The 18,850-nt window shown below is 49.4% G+C and overlaps 1 protein-coding gene across 1 annotated transcript; it reads left to right on the top strand.

Moving 5' to 3' along the window:
• The first annotated feature begins 570 nt into the window (after nt 1-570).
• On the top strand, nt 571-17,741 carry BDKRB1 (bradykinin receptor B1). The gene is given in 7 exon segments (XM_059056411.2): nt 571-660; nt 1,099-1,152; nt 1,956-2,038; nt 16,741-16,808; nt 16,811-16,847; nt 16,849-17,458; nt 17,460-17,741. Coding segments are annotated over 7 exon segments (1,224 nt in total).
• Nucleotides 17,742-18,850: the final 1,109 nt, after the last annotated feature.

Genomic DNA, 18,850 nt, shown 5'->3' with positions numbered 1-18,850 from the left:
TGAGTCTATATTTCCTCATCTGTAAAATGAGGATAGTAATGGCATCCACATCATAGAACTGTTAGCAGAAATAGTGTATGAAAGTGTCTAGTTTGGTACAGAGTTGGCAGTCAACATGCATGAGCTGCCATGATGATGATGATGATGATGATGTTGGTGATGGTGATGGTGATGATGATGGTCATGGTGATGATGATGATGATGATGGTGATGCTGATGGTGATGGTGATGATGATGGTGATGTCGGTGATGGTGATGATGATGATGATGGTGATGATGATGGTGATGATGTCGGTGATGGTGATGGTGATGATGATGGTGGTGATGATGATGGTGATGGTGATGGTGATGGTGATGATGATGATGATGGTGATGATGATGGTGATGGTGATGATGATGGTGATGATGTCGGTGATGGTGATGATGATGGTGATGGTGATGACGATGGTGATGACGATGGTGATGATGTCGGTGATGGTGATGATGATGGTGGTGATGATGATGGTGATGGTGATGGTGATGGTGATGATGATGGTGATGATGTCGGTGATGGTGATGATGATGGTGATGATGTCGGTGATGGTGATGATGATGGTGACGATGACGGCTGTGATGGTGATGATGGTGGTGGTGATGGCGATGGCTGTAATGAAGATGACGGTGAGGGTGATGATGGCCCTCTCTAACAGGAAACCTTTCAGTAGTGTCCCACCACCCTTGGGATAAAGCTCCCCTTCCATAAGGTGTCTCGCAAGACCCTTCATGAGCTGGCTCCTGCCTTGTCTCTTTCCCTCTCTCCGGTTCCTGGCTCATTCTCTACCCTCCAGCCGTATTGGACCCAGGTGCCTGGTAGATATTCAGTTCTCTGTCCAGTGCCCCTACTTCCCATCCAGCCTGCACCCCACCAAGGCCTTGAGCTTGAAGAAAGTTGCCCACAAGTGCACAAGGGAGCTAACTCATCCGAGGGACTTGGCTCACGGATGGGGCGTGTCTCAAGGAAGTCTGCAATCTGCAGGAGTCTGAGCAGGGCTCTCAGCAGGTGTAAACCGGCTGGGAAGGCCTCCTTCTCAGCTCCCTCCTCCCTCCCTCCCACCCCAGCCAGGCAACATGAGTGGCCCTCAACTCCTGACCCTCCTTGGCCCCAGCGAGCTGGTGAGATGGGGAGAAGCCCCGAGGGGCCTCTGGTGGACTCAGAACCAAGCGATGGGCCCAGCTCCTGAGTCTGTCCTGGCCAGAGCAGGTGAGGGCCCAGTGCAGAAGTGTCAACTGTCCACCAGGTGCCCCAACGGGAACTGGTGCTGGTGATGCAGGCTCCCGCCCATGATGCAGCCACTTATGATTCAAAGGTGCAGTCTCCAACTGTGACCCGCACAGCACACTCCATACCTCCTAGTTACTCAATTCCCGGGCCCGCTGCAGAGCCCCACACAGCCCTGACCTCTGGCCAAAGCCCCTGAGAATGTCGGGGTCAGGGTTGATCAAGGAGGTCACAGTTTGGCAGAAGCCGTGGATAAAAGTGTAATGGTTTGTTCGTGGGGTTTTTTTTGGCTGAGGTCAAAGGGGCTCCACGAAGATATCTCTCACTCTGCTGAGCTCTTATTTATTTATTTTCTTTTCCTTTATGGTTAATTACAGGATATTGACTATAGTTCCCTGTGCTATACAATAGGACCTTGTTGCTTATCCATTGCTGAGCTCTTTTTAGAATTGACCCTCACGACCGTTCACGTAGGGAGTGGTACCATTGCCAGTTCTGGATGCGGAAACTTAGGCCCAGAGAGGGAAGTAACCTGCTAAGGCCGTACGGTTCTTCAGGAGTGTGGTCAGAAGCCCACCTGCTTTCTGTGTGTTTGTGCCTTAACAGAGGGATGCAACTTATCACAAAAGAAGCTCCCAAGGTGCCTTCTTGCATGAAGAGCATCCGGCCTCGGCTTGGGCTGTTTCTGCCCCGATAGACAGACTTTGCATCTTCTGGGGCTTGTGAGTTCTTGCTTCCTGAAGAACCATCTCCCCAGTGGCGGGTGGCTGACACCTTACAGTGAGATCTTTATTAGAGCGGCTTTATTGAGATAGGAGTTCGGTGCCTTGCTCATTCCAGTGGCTTTTAGTGTACTCACAGGGTTGTGCAAACATCACTGCCCCCTAATTCCAGAACGCCTCCATCCCCCTACACCCATTAGCAGTCATTTCCTCCTTATAGCCTCTGGTAGCCACTAATTTTCTCTCTGTCTCTAGATCTGCCTATTCTGGACATTTCATAGAGATGGAATCACACAATATGTGTCTTTTGTGTCTGGCTTCTTTCACCTGACCTACACGGAGATATAATATTGAATCGGAGGGGAAGAACCGTGGAGTCCAGGCCTTGAGTCCCTGCCATGCCACCTGCTCACCGTCTGATCTTTACAAACCACTTGACTCATTTCCCCCACACCGGCCTTTGGCCTCGGTTTCCTCACCTGTGAAATGGGCAGATAATACACAAGAGCTAGGGTGACCTTTCTAAATGTTAAAAACCCTTTGGTGGCTTCCTATTTCTGGTGGATGTGCCATCCAGACGCTCCTTAAGGAATGAGGGACCCGCTACCCCAGCTGCCAGGGGAGCTGCCAGCAGATAGTGCTTCCCTTAAGCGCTGCTTCACCCCAGGTCATGCCATCTTCCGGGCATCCTTCCTCCAGCGGCTGAGAGAAGGTAGGAAGCCCAGCCCTCTTGCCCCAACTCAGACAGCTTCGAAGGGCCATGCCATCCAGGAATCGTCACAGGTCTTCGGAGGCTTCTCTTAAGACTGCACCGCAGCTCAGTTCTCCCTTTGCCCAATCCTTCCTTCCTTTTACTCTCACAGGTCCTGATCCCTTGGACCTCCCGCACCCTGCAATGCCACCGCACCTGGGAAGCTCCAAACCCCATCAGCCGCCGTCCGAGGCTCCGTCTGGTCTGGCCCTGCCCAGCATTCACCTCCCCTCCAGCCCTTCAACCTTCTGTCTTCGTTTCTTCGGTTCCGCCAGCAGGTCAAGCTGTCACCGCCTCAGGGCCCTGGTCTATGCTGTTCCCTCTGACCGCACTCAGCTCCTCCGCCTCTGCCACTGGCTTCTCCTCTTTCTCCCGGTTTTCCCTCTGCTTCCCTGACCCCCCTCAGCACGGGTGCTCACACCCTCTCTGTTTTGTGGAACACTGCATCCTGAGCTGCTTCTTCATAGAACTCGCCACGATTACAATCGCAGGTGGTTTTCTCTGTTTGCTTGTCTGTCAAGGGGGACCCTGAGTTTTACAGGAAAAGGTGAAAGTGATCTTCCACCTTCAGTTCCCCTGTACCCGGAGTTTGCAGCTCAAGGAAGCATCCCCCATCATGGGGGCCAACGCGATCTCCGTTAAAGACAAATGCTCACAGCATAAATTCCATCTCCATTAAATGCATCATATGAGAACTACTGGTTTCAAAGGAAGAGGAATTTTACTTCATGGTCCCATTTTTTGCGGTACATGTGGGCCAGGTAGGCATCTAGGCTGGCTAGAAAATGGGTACTTTCTCCTAGATTACACAGAGGAAAGTCATAAAACTGGGAAGAGCTACATCAATATATAAACGTTCGTCTTACCCTGTGAACATCTGTATAAAGTGCTATTGACAGTTTCCATGCATGTGTGTGACCTTCAGAACTGCTCGCAAAGTAGGGCGTGAGCTCAGATAAAGAAACCGAGGGTCAGAGCGTTCCCAAGATTGTGTGGGTCACCCAGCTCCCTTCCAGGAGTTTTGCATGTGGACGGCCTCCCCCTCTGTACCCACTCTCTCAGATCTGAAACTGTTTAATTCCCTTTCCTGCACCAAACCAAGAGCCTTTGGGGTCACACCTGCACAGGGCCTGCCCCAGGGTAGGAGCTATGTGATCTCACATAAAGAATGACTAAATGGGGCGGGGTGGGGGAACGGCTAGAACCTGGGCTTTCTGACTCCAAGTTCCAAGTGAGTGTTCCACAAACACATCCGTGCACATGTGTGTTTCTGGTATGCATGCGGGTCCTTCCATCTCCAACGTTTTTCTCCGCTTGCCTGCCTTCCAAACTCCTATTCGTCTCTCAAAACCCCACTCAGATACCCTACCACCATGAATCTTCCCCAACTCTGCCTTGAGCAGAATTAAGTCCTTTCAGTCTTGACACTCAGACAGAACCTTGGCACTTCATTGCCACTTTGCATTCCACAAAGCATAGTCATTGGATGTCTGCCTGTCTTCGTCCTCAGCCAGACCAAGAGCTGCTCAGGGGGACAGCATTCACCTTTGTCCCTCCAGTGCCCACACAGGACCTGGCACCCACGAGGGGTTTGGGACATGAATGTTGATACAGAGACAAGCTGTTGATATTCTTGTATATAAATAAATAGAGTCATGAAGTCATTCAGCAAATACTTATTAAGCATGTGAGCCCTGTTGTAGGAGCTGGGAACGTGACTCTAATCAAAAGAGATAAACCCTTTGCCCGCTGCAGCTCACATTCTGCTGGGAGAGACAGGAAGTAAAAGATAAACGGATGGATGTATCCAGGTGATGATAACGGCTGTAACAAACAGTGAAGCTGGGCAAGTGGAGGAAAGGCTATTTCAGGGGAGGGCTCTCTGATAAGGGGGGGGATGTGTGGGGACCAGAAGGACCCGAGGGGAGTGAGCGTGCAGGTCTCTATGGGAAGGGAGCTCCAGGCAGAGAGAATGGCCAGTGCAAAGGCCCTGGGGTAGGAGACAACACGGCTTGTTCAAAAGAGAGCGAGGAGGCCAGGGAACAGGCGGAGAGAGTGAGAGGGGGGTGGGGCACGGTGGCCTTGAGGGCCACTGTCAAACCTCAGTGTCCTCCTGGGCCCGAAACAGGACATGCCATGGTCTGACTTAGGCTGTAGAACACCGAGGAACATAGCTGATCATCCTCTGTCAGACCCCTTCTGAGTGTTGCCCCTGGGAGGTATTTCCTGAGTGCCAGCCTGTGCCAGGCTCCAGGCTGTGTTAGCTCATGGGATCCTCCCAGCTTCCCTAAGAGGAGGTTTCCAGGGAGCCCACTACCCAGCTGAGAAAACCTGATCTCCCAGAGCAAGGCCAACGTGGGGATGGAGAGTTTTCTGTGGACTTTCTTAAACTTTCGTGCTCCATGGCACCGCTTTCCCAGCGGAGTTTTCTCTGCGAAGTGACAGGCACCAAGAACCCTTGGCTTCTAAACGTCCATGAACTCAGGCCAGGGCGGCGCCTGCGCCGCCTGAATGCCCAGGACACACACTCAAGTTGGCAGCTGTGTCCCTGTTGATTTCTGGGTCTTTGCGCTTTGTTCAACCTACGGGGAGGGGTTTATTTTTATCCCCCTGACATCATGACCCGTGACTCCGGCCCTGCCCCGCCCTGCCCGCTTCGCGCTGCCGCTGTGCGGTGCTCTCCTGCCGTGGCCTTTGCCACACACGCGGCTGCAGGTGTCTGCTCGCCTGCCTCACCCCCCCCCCGAGCGTGAGCGTCCCAGCACGGATGCTGGCACGTCCTCTCTGCCCCCGGCCCCCAGTTCGCCCCTGGCCCCATGGAGCTGCTCCCCCCGCCGCCCGTGTTTGCAGAACAGGAAGAAAAACGCTCAGACCTGTGCTTACAGAGGAGCAGAGCTTACGATGGGATTTGAACGATGGCTGGACGCGAAGCAGGAACAGAGGCTTGGGGTGGTGATTTCTAGCGAACGCTCACGGGTCGGTGAGTCCAGATGCATTAGGCCCGTGGGACTTTCCTCTCAGCCAGAATGGAAGAACCAGGTAGAGGTGGCTCTGGGTGATACAGCAGGACCGCCAAGGAGTCTGTGAATTCCAGGGGGCGGGGCCGTTGAAGTGACAAAATCCAAGTCCTTCCGGAATATTCATCTAGCCCAAGGATAAACTGAAGGGAAAAAAAATCAGAAAGCAAGGAGAGTGGTTTGGGGTTCCTTGTGGCAGACTCCTTTGTTGCGTGAGTGTCTAAAACCAAGACGGGAAGGAAGGCGTGGGCAGAGGGGAAGAGCACTAGCTAGACGGAAACGGAAACGAAAATGCTGCCTTTCATCCTGGTGGGAAGTCGCCCCGCGGTAGTTTTCTTTCCTTAACTGCAGTGGAGATTGTAAGAGAGATGCCAACGGTTTTAAGGACTGAGTAGGACCCTCACCCACACCCCCCGCACAAGAGGCTAGGCATATAGATGTCATTCGTAGAGCTGCGCTGGATGAAACATACCAGAGTCTTCGACCTTGAACAAGCTGCTGGATGTGACTAGAAAGGAGAAGACACCAAGTGACTCCAGTGCTTAGCGGCTGGAGAGCTGGAAAGTGATCCTGAATGTCAGGGTGGGGACATAACCTCTTCGTCCCCAAGTTCCTGCAACTCCCGCGCAACTTCTCCTTGAATCTGCATCGAGCACGGTCCGAGCCCACCCGCACCTGCCTGGGGTCCCGCTACGTTAACAGTGAGGGCACTTTCAGGGAGGGTCGGTCTGTCTCACGCGGCTGGCCAGGCTGTCCTCTGCTTCTGGGACTTCCACCAGCCACCTCTTTGTGCCTTATAATGGTCTCTGCTGTGATCATTTTTTTTTTTTTTTTTTTTTTGCGGTGCGCGGGCCTCTCACTGTTGTGGCCTCTCCCGTTGCGGAGCTCAGGCCCCGGACGCGCAGGCTCAGCGGCCATGGCTCACGGGCCCAGCCGCTCCGCGGCATGTGGGATCTTCCCAGACTGGGGCACGAACTCGTGTCCCCTGCATCGGCAGGCGGACCCCCAACCACTGCGCCACCAGGGAAGCCCAATAAAACTGATTTTTAATGTGTCAAAAATTATTTTAACAGCTTTAAAATGATTATTTTAACCAATTTAAAATGAGCACAGCAGAGGGGCTTCCCTGGTGGCGCAGTGGTTGGGAGTCCGCCTGCCGATGCAGGGGACGCGGGTTCGTGCCCCGGTCCGGGAGGATCCCTCATGCCTCGGAGCGGCTGGGCCCGTGAGCCGTGGCCGCTGCGCCTGCGCGTCCGGAGCCTGTGCTCTGCAATGGGAGAGGCCACAACAGTGAGAGGCCCGCCTACCACACACACACACACACAAAAAAAAATCAGTTTTATTAACTGTCGTATATTAAGTTCACATACTTAATGAACAAAGTGAGCAAAGCATTTCACAACCCACTGTATGACCCTCAGTTAGAACGCAGAGTACAGGAATTCGGAAGCTTTCTTCTTCTTCCGGTGTAATGATCGGAGAATTGTGATTTCTATGGTTCACAAAACGGGGCCTAATTATTTAGTAAATGTGGATGAACATTACTTTGACGACCTCTTAGGGACGGGTTACCGTACTTTTCTTGGGTATCTATGAAGATGTCTTCATTTCAGCCATGTCAACTAATACTTGTGACTTCTGTCTGTTGCTTTTGTGAACACCTATGCCCACCTCCCCACAAGGGCCCCAGTGCCCGGAGGACTTCCACCCAGAACGCTCACACCAGGCCTTTGCCACGTCACTCTCAGCCTCCTCCCATCTTCTCCACATGCCAGGGATCTGTGGTCCCTTCCTACCCGTGGGGTTCCCTCACCCTGCCTCAGAATTCAGGCTCCCACACGCCACGGCCCCAGAGGAGGAAGGAGACCCTCTCCTCCCTGGACCGAGGCCCCCTCCCCTTTGTCCGTCCCGGAAAGCAACAGTGGGGGCATCCATTTTCTTCAGAGAACTTTCCATTCCACCCCAGGGTGGGGCTCCCCAAGGCCTTGGCAGGGCTGCCACAGTGCCACTTACGCAGCCCTCACGAGTGGCAGGTGGCACGCTGACGGTCCTGGCCACGTGGCCCTGCCACGCCCAGGACGCTTCTCACAGTCTGTCCTCCACGTGAGGCAGAGCCAAGGTCAGGCCTGCGCACCCCACCTCCCGGCAGGACTGGGGTCGTGATATCCTGTGGGTAAACCTGTGTTGGAGCCGGCACACATCTCCTGAGAGCAGATACTTCTCAGAACAATCCTGTGTAAACTCACATCAAAGGGAGAAAAGCCAACCACCTTCTGCAAAGGCGGGTGTGGCTGGTGAGGCTCTGATCTGCACGACTGATTAGGAAGGACTGATGACTGGGATTTGGAGAAATTTCTCTAGTTAAAATCTGGCCCCAAATGATGGCAGGCATTCACCTAACATCTGCATGACTGAAAAAGTCCCAGATCTCTCCTGCTAAGAAGGGCCCTTCCCCAAAGAAAAATTCCAGCTTCCTCCCTAAAATACACATCGGATCCTTGGAGTATCCTTTTTTTTTCAACCTGCTTCCACAATTTTAAGATGTCCAGCAATGGGAGAAAACTGCTAGGAAATTCCAAAGTGCAGTTTTTGTCTCCAGTGAGGTGTTAGTAATAGAAAAGGGAAACACGGTGAGGAGGCCAGATTCTGAGGACAAAGGGGACATTTTCTGCTCCAGACACGCCAGGCTCAAGGTGACATCAAGATACACAAGCAGAGCATAGCACAGGGAGATCACCTCTGTGCTTTGTGACCGCCTGGGGGGGTGGGATAGGGAGGGTGGGAGAGAGGATGATGCAAGAGGGAGGAGATGTGGGAGCATGTGTGTATGTATAACTGATTTAGTTTGTTGTAGAGGGAAAACTAACACACTATTGTAAAACAATTATACTCCAATAAAGATGTTAAAAAAAAAAAAAAAAAAAAAAGATACACAAGCAGAGAGTCCAAGAGGCAGGACTCGGGTGTAGCAAGGACTGAGGCTTGAGATTTGGGGGTCACTTTCCAGAAGCTGGAATCAAGCCCTGGTGTGGAAGCATCCTCCTGCACCTAGAGAGGGAGATTAGAACATCTTCATGTTAGGAGCTAAGTAAGATAGAAAGTAGGCAGCATTTGGTCAAAGGCTCTTGAGGTCTGACCCCCAAAAAATGCCAGAAATGTCAGACTGTCTGAACACGAGGTCCTGAGTGGTTCAACTTGATATCCGCAGACTTACATCAAAAACTGACTTCAGAACTGCCAGGGAAGATGAGGGAAAAGTGAATCTGACCTTACTCAGCTCTGCATATTGCATGAGTCACGCTTTTTGTGGTTTACTGTTTGTTTAATGGGGTCCACAGTGACGGATTCTTGGTGATGTACCCTTCATGACCGAAATTCAAAAGTGGACATTCAAGTCAGCTCCCACAAAAGCTGCTGCAGAACCCCAAGCATTCAGGTCCACAGTGCGAATGGGTAGAATCGTCACTCAGGCTTGTGGGGACTCAGCGATGCCAAAATGCGTTTTAAGGGCATGTTGGTCACTGTATCATTCTTGGGCAGGATCGCGGGACCTTCCCAGGTGTTACCAAATTAAAGATGGAGATGGTAGTTGAGTAACCGCTTGCCAGCCCCAAAGTGCAAAGTTGTTTCTCTTTCAAAATTCCAGCTTGTTTCCTCTGTCTGAAAGACTCACTTTTTCAGCAGTCCAGCCAATGACATCACCACTGGAGTAGGGGTTATGTAATTTAAGGCCAACCCACTTCCACGGGGATTCCCAGAACAGAAGATACCTGCAAAGGCAGCTCTCACCATCAGAAAGCCCAGCGGAAGTTGTGACATCTTTCATTTTGTCTAAGTAAATGACCATCTTTTTTTTCTCTCTTATAAGAGTAAAATATAAGGGAAGATCCGTATCTCAGGGGAAAAATTTTTCCTTTTACAACTAAGATTGGCAGAGTTTTCAGCTTTCTGTTGTTGTTTGTTTTTTAAAAAAAACATAATTCTGAATCAATTTAAGAGACTGTATTCCATGCCTACTTTGGGTTTTAGCTGCTCTTCCAGAAGAGGAGGAGGGAGGACGTTTGGAACAGGAGAGTGTACTTCCGGCAGCTCTTTCCATCAGGGTCACATGAAACATGTAGAAGCTGAATACAGTCATCAGAGCTCCGTGTGGACTCTGGCCAGTTACAGTCTACAAATTCCGCTGTATAAAAATCAAATTGGTCTCCACAGGATCACTTACAAAATTTCATAACGCCAATAACTGGTTGGGTTATTTGTGGATTGAAAACAGTATCTTATGATGGGATTGGGTTGACGTCCTTTAATATCTATGTCTGTATTTCAAATGCCTTTATCATCACCTCACTGCTGAAATTGGAATCAATTTGAAGAAGGCTAATTTGTTGAAGAAGTAGCATGCACCCATGTTTTAATGTGCAGAACTCAGAAAATATCACATAGAAATTACAGAATCGATCACCTCTAGTAGACTTGCCCAGTGTCACTCTTGACTTTTTCAGATAAGATCAAATATGTCTAATAATATCAAAAGCTGCTGGTTTTTGACCACGTACTATGCGCCAGGCAAATATCAGAGCTAAGACTCGGAACCAGCAAAGGAAGGTTCCTCCTCTCTGGCCAACTTTACATAAACACAGGCAGCAGCTGGTAAAGACAACCTCCTGAAAATAGGCTCGGCTTGAGCAAACACATGCCGTGGCCACAGACCCACCCGGGTCCCATGGGATGGCGGGCAGTGTCTGCTGAACCAATCAGATTCGAGCTGAAGTAAGAGCTTTCTGCTGGTGGCATAGGTGACAGTTCCTGGTTTCCTGGGCAGGGTGAAGCCTTGACCCGTGTATTAGTGTCCAGTTGCTATTGTAACAAATTAGCACCAATCTAGTGGCTTCAAACAACACAAATGTGTTATCTTATAGTCCTGGAGGTCAGAAGTTCAAAATCAGCCTCACTGGGCTAAAGTCAAGGTGTTGGCTAGGGCTGTGCTCCTTCTGGAGGCTTGAAGGGAGAAGCCGTTCCTTGCTTTTTCTGGCTTCCAGAGGCTGCTTGTGTTCCTTGGCTCATGGCCCCTTCTCCATCTTCCAAGTCAATGGCATAGCATCGTCTACTCTCTTCCTGCCTTTGACCGCCCCCTACTTATAAATGAAATCACTTTCACTTGTGATGACGTCAAGCCTACCTCCCTAATCCAGCATCACCTCCCCATCTCAAGGTTCTGCAAAGTCCCCTTCACCATGTAAGGGAACATATTTGCAGGCTCCAGGAACTAGGACGTGGACATCTTTGGGGACCATAATTCTGCCAAGTGCATGGCTCTGGGGTACAGCCCACGTTTCGGTCTGGTGGTGCCCAGGCAGCCCCTGCCTCTTGCTGCCCTGTGGTCCCTCAGGAGCACACAGGAGCCAGGCCCCCTCCACTGCCTCCCAAAGCCACCCTGTCCTGCCCAGACACCCACACTTCAGAGGAGACTCGAACCCTGTCCCACACATTCAAGGTGACCTGGAGGAGGAAAGGGAGGGAAGCAAAGCAGACCACATCCGGGGTCTCTCTCTCTGTCCACAACGAGCCGCTTCCCTCCCTCCAGCTTCTTCTTAAACCTCCTGGTGGTGAAAGCTCCAAGGCTGGAGACGAATGGAATTCCACTGCCAAGAAGCCAGGCCCTCCTGGAACTCAGCTTTCCAGAATTTTCGTTCCTTAGTTTCCTAGTGTGCTAGGCACCAGGTAATCTCTGAACTGTTCCACAGCTCAGGAAGAGCAGAAAGGGGGTCTCCTGGTACTTTCCAACCTCGTGTTCCGACCCCAGGGTAGCCCACATGAAGGAGAGGTTGCTTACACTTGGAGGGACCAGGACACTTTATCGTCACATTATTACTAGCGTAGTTCTCACCGTTATTATTGTTGTGGTGGTTTATAATCATCTGAGCCTCATATTTGATGCTTTGCAACCTACAAGGGGCTTCTACAGGTATAAACTCCTTCAAGCTTCACCATGACTCTTTGTCATAACTGCCGTTATTCCCATTCTACAGATGAACAAACTGAGGCTCAGAGAAGTTATCTGACTTGCCCAGAATCACAGTTTGGTGACCCCAGGACCCAAGCCCAGGCTCCCTAACACCAGGTCCATTCTCTTTATGGTCACAGCACGCTGGGTAAAAAAGCCCTGACCCTGAGCTGGGCCTGGAAGAAGAGCCATGTATAAACAGACTGGCTCCTATCGCCGTATGAATGTAGGCAAGTCACTTCACTTCTCTTCACCTCCATTTGCCCATCTGTACAATGGGCACAAGACAGCTATCCCTCCTCCCAGGCATGTTGTCAGGATCAGGTTACCTAAAGCCCAGCACAGCCCACAGATCACAGGTGTGGCTGTCCGTGAAGGCTCAGATCTGGCATCAGGGGCTTACTCTGCAGCCCCGGCGCCGGTGGGGGATTGGGCTGAGACGAAGATGCTCAGGTTTTCCGTGGCACATAGAGCTTCCTCAGCACGTGCAGAGAAGCACACAGGAAGGCATGGCGTGAGGCCCAAAGGCAGCCTTAGGAAGCAGCTCCCACACGTGTGTGTAGTACAAGGGGGCTGCCAGGGGGAGGGGGCGTGGAGGGGTCACCAGGTATCTGAGAAATCAGGTTTGCTGGGTGTATTGCTTTCCTGTGGCTGCCAAAGCAAATTACTACAAAACACTTTAAATTGATTATATTATATTGATGGAGTTATAAAGTAGTTCTAATCAAAAGCTATTTTTTAAAAATATGTATATTTAATTATATATACATGTATGTATATGTATATACACACACACACACACACCAGTGAATTGGTTATATTATATTCATGGAGTTATAAAAGTAGTTCTAATCAAAAGCTATTTTCAAAATAATTATATATTTAACTGTATATATTTATGTGTATACACACACACACACACACACACACACACACACATACACCCCAACTAATTGGTTATACATATTGATGGAGTTATAAAGTAGTTCTAGTCAAAAATATTTTTTCCAAAAGTCTAAATATATTCATCCATCTATATATATTAAAGCAAAATGAAAGATTTTCTTTATGTTAATTAACTGAACATTGAAAAATAACATAAGCAAAATAATTAGTTTGGGTACATATGCAAGTGTTACAATTAGCTTCTTGGGCTTGTACCTGACTCTCTCATATGTCTTTGGCATTTTCCAGAGAATGTATTTTTCTCTCAATATGGTCTTATTATTTTTAATGGTTCCATAATTGCCTGAAATTTTTTTCCTTCAAATTTTATGGTTAATAAATTTAAATTAGCACTTTCAATTGACTCTTCTCTTGGACCAGAAAATATTTAATGAAGAAAAAGTTCTCTCCGCAGGTGTTGAGGTATCTGATAAACTCTGAGCAAATTCTGCCAAGCAGAGACTATTCTCAAGTCTAATTCTTTGCATATGGAATTATGTAAATATTTCAGCCCAGATATTTTCCCAGGTGCTGTCTTTTTGCCTTAGTTTGAGTTCCTTCAACAAATATTTTCACCACATTAAACTCTTCAGATAAGTTGTAGCTATTTATAAGTTTTGATTGCTTTGTCAAATTTAGATGTTGGAGATCAGGGGCTGTCCCAATTTCATCTCAGTTTTGTACAAAATATGAACTTCTCCAATTGAAAAGATGCTTCCCACAAATTGAGACATTCCAAAGCTCATTATAAAATTCAAAAATTAAATCTTCTGCACCGTTTGACCTCTCATCGCTTAGTTTGATCATTTTCTCCCCTGTTTTTTAGCTATAAATTTCAATTATTTTCTGCATAAAATTTTGTTTTCGATAACTACAATCTGCTAAAAGCTCTGAAAGCTGATGTTCTGGTGCTCCATTCATTGAATACTTGTTCGAAGGTTCCTCATTGATTTGGAACAAAATTCAACAAAAATTCTCAACTCTGCTGTAACAAATAGTTGAATAACATTTTAGGGCACTTAGTGTCTTCTACAATTGATTTATGATGGGCAGCAGAGAAAGAAAATGCATGCTAAAGTTGTTTTAATTCCTCATCAAGTGAATTCCCTGGCGGTCCAGTGTGCAGGACTCTGTGCTTTAACTGCCTAGGGCATGGGTTTGATCCCTGGTTGGGGAACTTCACAAAGATTTCACAAGCCTCACGGCATGGCCAAAAAAAAATTCCTCATCAACTTCATCACAAAAGTTCGTAGTTCAGTAGTTCTGAACTACAAATCTTATGTTTTAGAATTTTGGAAATCTTGTCAAATATAACCTCCCTATCAATTGGTAAAATATTGAAATTTGTTTATATGCAATTACAAATTGTGTGTGCACCATGAACTGTTCAAGGTACATTTCTGCTTCATTGGTCTCTTATTTTAGCAAGAATATTGCTGTTAGCATGACACTGGGCGCCACCAAAATGTGTGTGATCATCAGAAAAGTACAACTTTCTCTCCAATGTGAACAATTTAAACTGAATGTAGAAGAGCCCTCACAAAATGTCCATTGTTTCACTTCGCCAGAGTGAACTTTCAAACGTTTTGCTTTGATTCCATGAACTGGATAAAAAAATTGAATCATGATTGGAATTGACTGATTTTTCTATTTGAAGACTCTGAGGGTACTGGTATCAAACTGGCACCATTTCACTGTCCGTGGATTTCTTATGGAGCCGTCACATTAATCAGCCATCACTTCCACTTTTGTGTGTGCACAAGATAACCTGACACTAAAAATGAGCTGAATTAACTTTAAGAACAGTCGTTTGCTCTAAGTGAAAAGTCACAGCATCTTCTGCAGTAATGTGGGGGAAATCAATGTCTTAGGGCTGATCTTTGAAAAATACCAACTTCTGAAGTAGCAGCTTTGGGTTCGGTTTCCTTGTGGTCAGGGAAAGTGCTACAGCCCCCATCACGATATAAAACATCAACAAACATTCTGTGCAAGTTACACGTTCATCATTGACTTCCCTGAGAGACAGAAGTTCAGGACTTAAATTTTCATTAAACATTCTTTTCTTGCTCATTGTTGCCAGAAGGACTCATTGCAAAATTGAAAAGTATTGCCAAATAACAAAATGAATACTTCATTGTGGATTTATGCCCTGAAATCAAGGACAAAAGAAGAGTGTCCTTTCTCTTGCATAAGCTCTGGGTCAGAACCCCATAAGCCACGGATACGTCACAGCTTCCTAACCCATCATTTCCCGTGTCCTCTGCTGACCTGTCAACTGGTAGCCCAGCAGCTGATTCTCTTCTCTGCCTACACTCTCCCTTGGTGATATCATCCAGTCCTGTGGCTTTAAATACCAAATACCATCCGTGTGATTACAACTCCCGATGATGTATCACTGTCTCAGATGTGGTCTCTCAACACCAGTGTTGTGTAGCCAACTGCCCCAGTATCCCCACCTGATGTCCCACAGACAGCTCAGCCTTCACATGTCCAGACGTGAACCCCCCATCTTCCCCGCCAGAAAACCTGCTCCACCTTCACTGTCATCTCCAGTTCAGTTGACTGCAACTTCCTATTTCCAGGCGCTCAGGCCAAAAATCTAAGCATCATATGCAATTCCTCTTTTGTCATAACCCATATCCGATTGGAAACCATGGTGGTTCTACCTTCAGACTATATCTAGAGCCTGAGCACAGCTCACCGCTTCCATGGCTGCCCCTCCCCGGCTAACAGGTTTATTCAGGATACTTATTGTCAATGCCTCTCTCCTCCCACAAGGCTAGAAGCACCTTGAGGGCAGGGGTTTTTACCTGTTTGATTCACTGCTATGTCCCACATACCTAGAACAGTGCTTAGCACATAGTGTGTGCTCAGTACATACTTGCCCAGTGGATGAATGAATGGAGGGACCCATGGATTTTACCCGATGTCAGTGGCACAGTGTGTGGGTTACAGTGTCACAGTGAGAAGCTCATCACGTCCTCCTCAGATGAGGAAAGTCGGGCTCAGAGACACAAAGTGATTGCCTAAGACCGCAGAGCCAAATAGACTTTCCCGAGATCAGCTCTCTTACGCAATATCCTGTGTTGGATACTGTGAGTTTTGCCCAGCTGAAGGGAAGGACTCTTAGGCGTCACTCAGGATAACCATGCTGTGAACAGTAGTTAACGGGTAGCACGTACCTTGTACAAAGAGCCAGGAACCATTTGAAGCACTTGGCGTATATTAACTCATCCAGGTGGGAGGAGGATTTTTTAGGTGTGGAGCCCCAGAAACCCCACACCTTCTACTACTGCCCCCACCTCCTCCACCCTGCTGGTCCCAGTCCCAGCGGATCAGCCTCCCTGAGGGCCGGGCCTCTTCCTTGCTTCATTCCTTCTTCGGTCATTGACCACTGTCTCCGTGTCTGCCTCTATCTAGATGGTGAGCCCCTTCAGGGGGCTGGGCCCTGTTCCCGGTATCTCCAGCACCTGGCAAAGTACTGGCACGAAGTAGATGCTCCGTAAATCAAACATGAGCACCTCCTTTATGCCAGTACTCTGTTTCATGAAACACTGCTAATAATAATGGTATGGTTGTAAATAGGACTCATCCTCCCCTTCCACCGAGTGCTTCCTCGAAGCCAGGCGACCAGGCCAAGCTCTCCACAGATACACTCGCCAGTCCTTGCCACAGGCCCACAAGAGGGATACAATTAGATCCAGTGTTCAAACAGGAAAAGAAAAGTCAGCGGGTCTAAGTGGCCCACACCAAGTCGTTACGTCAAGATTTGAACTCGGGTTTCAAAAGCCCTGGTCCTTTCCTTTATACCCGTGGTCGGCAAACTTTTCCTCTAAGGGAACAGGGGGTAAATATTTTCAGTTTTGCAGGCCGAAGGGCCACTGTTGCAACCACTCAACTCTGCTGTTGTAACACAAAAGGTAAATGAATGGATGCGGCTGTGTGCCAATAAAACTTTATTTTCCCAAACTGGGGACAGGCTGGGTGGGCCGGGGCATAGGATTGGCCGCCTCCCGTGTGATTCTCTGTGACGTTCATCGCAGGTCACGGTCACGGTGGACGGCCTCCCGGACCGTCCTGGGGTTCCAGTCCTCCAACCAGGGCCAGCTCCCACGTGCTGTGACAGCGCTCAGGAAGCCTGGGACCCGCTGCAGAGTCTTACCCACGTTTCTCATCACCACCTGCTTCTGTTGGCCGCTGGGAAACCTCCGTGCGCTGTCCGTCTTTCTCTTGGCCCGATGGCGTCGGAACGCCGCAGAAATCTACCTGGTCAACCTGGCGGCTTCCGGCCTGGTGGTCGTCTTGGGCTGGCCCTTCTGGGCAGAGAACATTTGGAAGGAATTCAACTGGCCTTTCGGAGCCCTCCTCTGCCGCGTGGCCGACGGCGTCACGCAGGCCAGTCTCTTCATCCGTATCTTCCCGGTGGTGGCCATCAGCCAGGACCGCTACTGCGTGCTGGGGTACCCCATGGTCAGCTGGAGGCGGCGGCGGCGGTGGCGGGCTCAGGCCCCCTGCGTGCTCATCTGGGCCGTGGGGGGCCTCCTAAGTATCCCCACGTTCCTGCTGCGCTCTGTCGAAGCTGTCCCGGAACTGAACATCTCTGCCTGTGTGCTGCTGTACCCCCACGAGGCCTGGCCCCTTGCAAGGATGGTGGAGTTAAATGTGCTGGGGTTTCTCCTTCCACTGGCTGCAATTGTCTTCTTCAACTATCACATCCTGGCAGCCCTGCGAGGGCGGGGGGAGGTCAGCAAGACGAGGCGCGGGGGGGCCCACGGGCGGCAAGGCCATGGCCCCGATCGTCATGCGCGGGGCTACCTTCCTGCTCTGCCGGACCCCCTACCACTTCTTTGCCTTCCTGGAATTCCTGGTCCAGGTGTGGGCTGTCGGAGGCTGCTTCTGGAAGAATTTCACCGACCTGGGCCTGCAATGGGCCAACTTCTCTGCTTTCATCAACAGCTGCCTGAATCCAGTGATTTATGTCTTTGGGGGCCGGCTTTTCAGGACCAGGGTCTGGGAACTTTATAAACGAAGCATCCCTAGATGACTGACTCCAATATACACGTCCCATACAAAAGAAATCCTTCAACTTTTCTGGCGGAATTAAAACAGCAGGGAGGGACTTCCCTGATGGCACAGTGGTTTAGAATCCGCCTGCCAATTCAGGGGACACGGGTTCGATCCCTGGTGTGGGAAGATCCCACATGCCACATGCAACTAAGCCCGTGCACCACAACTACTGAGACTGTGCACCACAACTACTGAAGCCCATGCACATAGAACCCATGCTCCGCAACAAAAGAAGCCACCACGATGAGAAGCCCACGCACCGCAACGAAGAGTAGGCCCCGCTCGCCGCAACTAGAGAGAGCCCGCGTGCAGCAATGAAGACCCAACACAGCCAAAAATAAATAAATTAAATAAATAAATTTATTTTTTAAAAAACCAGCAGGGAGCCAAGAAGTGTCACTTCCTCATCAACTATTACTGACGTAATAAATACGACGGTAATAAGCTGAATGGTGGTCCCCCAAGATCACCAGGACCTTGTCCCTGCAACCTGTACATGTTTATAGGGTAATGGGGACTTTGCAGATGTAATTAAGCGAAGGCTCTTGAGATGGGAAATTATCCTGGGTTATCTGGGTGACCCAGTGTCATCACAAGGGTCTTTATAAAGGAAGGCAGACGTGTCAGAGACAGAGAAGGCGGGAGGCATACAACGAAGGGGCCACAGGCCAAGAATTGCAGGCGCCCTGGCAAGACGTGAAATGGCAAAGAAATGGATCCGCCCTGGAGCCTCCTTCTGGAACCAGCCCTGCTGACATCTTGATTTCAGCCCAGTGACATTGTGGATGCCTGGTCTCCAGAGCCAGAAGATAATAAATCTGTGTTGTTTTTAAGTCACCAAGTTTATGGTTAATTTGTCACAGCGGTAGGAAACAAGTTTCCAGTCAGCATCTCTTGTTACATTTCCACTTGCCTGTCCATCCAAAATGTTCTAAGTTAACTGCTAGGAATAGAGAGATGACATAGCTAGAGAGCCTATCCACAGGGAACTTGCGTAGATCGAAATAATTATAGTATTAAAAAAAAGTAAAGGAGGGCTTCCCTGGTGGCGCAGTGGTTGACAGTCCGCCTGCCGATGCGGGGGAT

This window comes from Kogia breviceps, chromosome 3 (assembly GCF_026419965.1).
Source record: "Kogia breviceps isolate mKogBre1 chromosome 3, mKogBre1 haplotype 1, whole genome shotgun sequence".
Classification (NCBI taxonomy): Eukaryota; Metazoa; Chordata; class Mammalia; order Artiodactyla; family Physeteridae; genus Kogia; species Kogia breviceps.
Note: the sequence above shows the minus strand (reverse complement) of the source record. Positions and strands in the feature narration are given on the sequence as shown.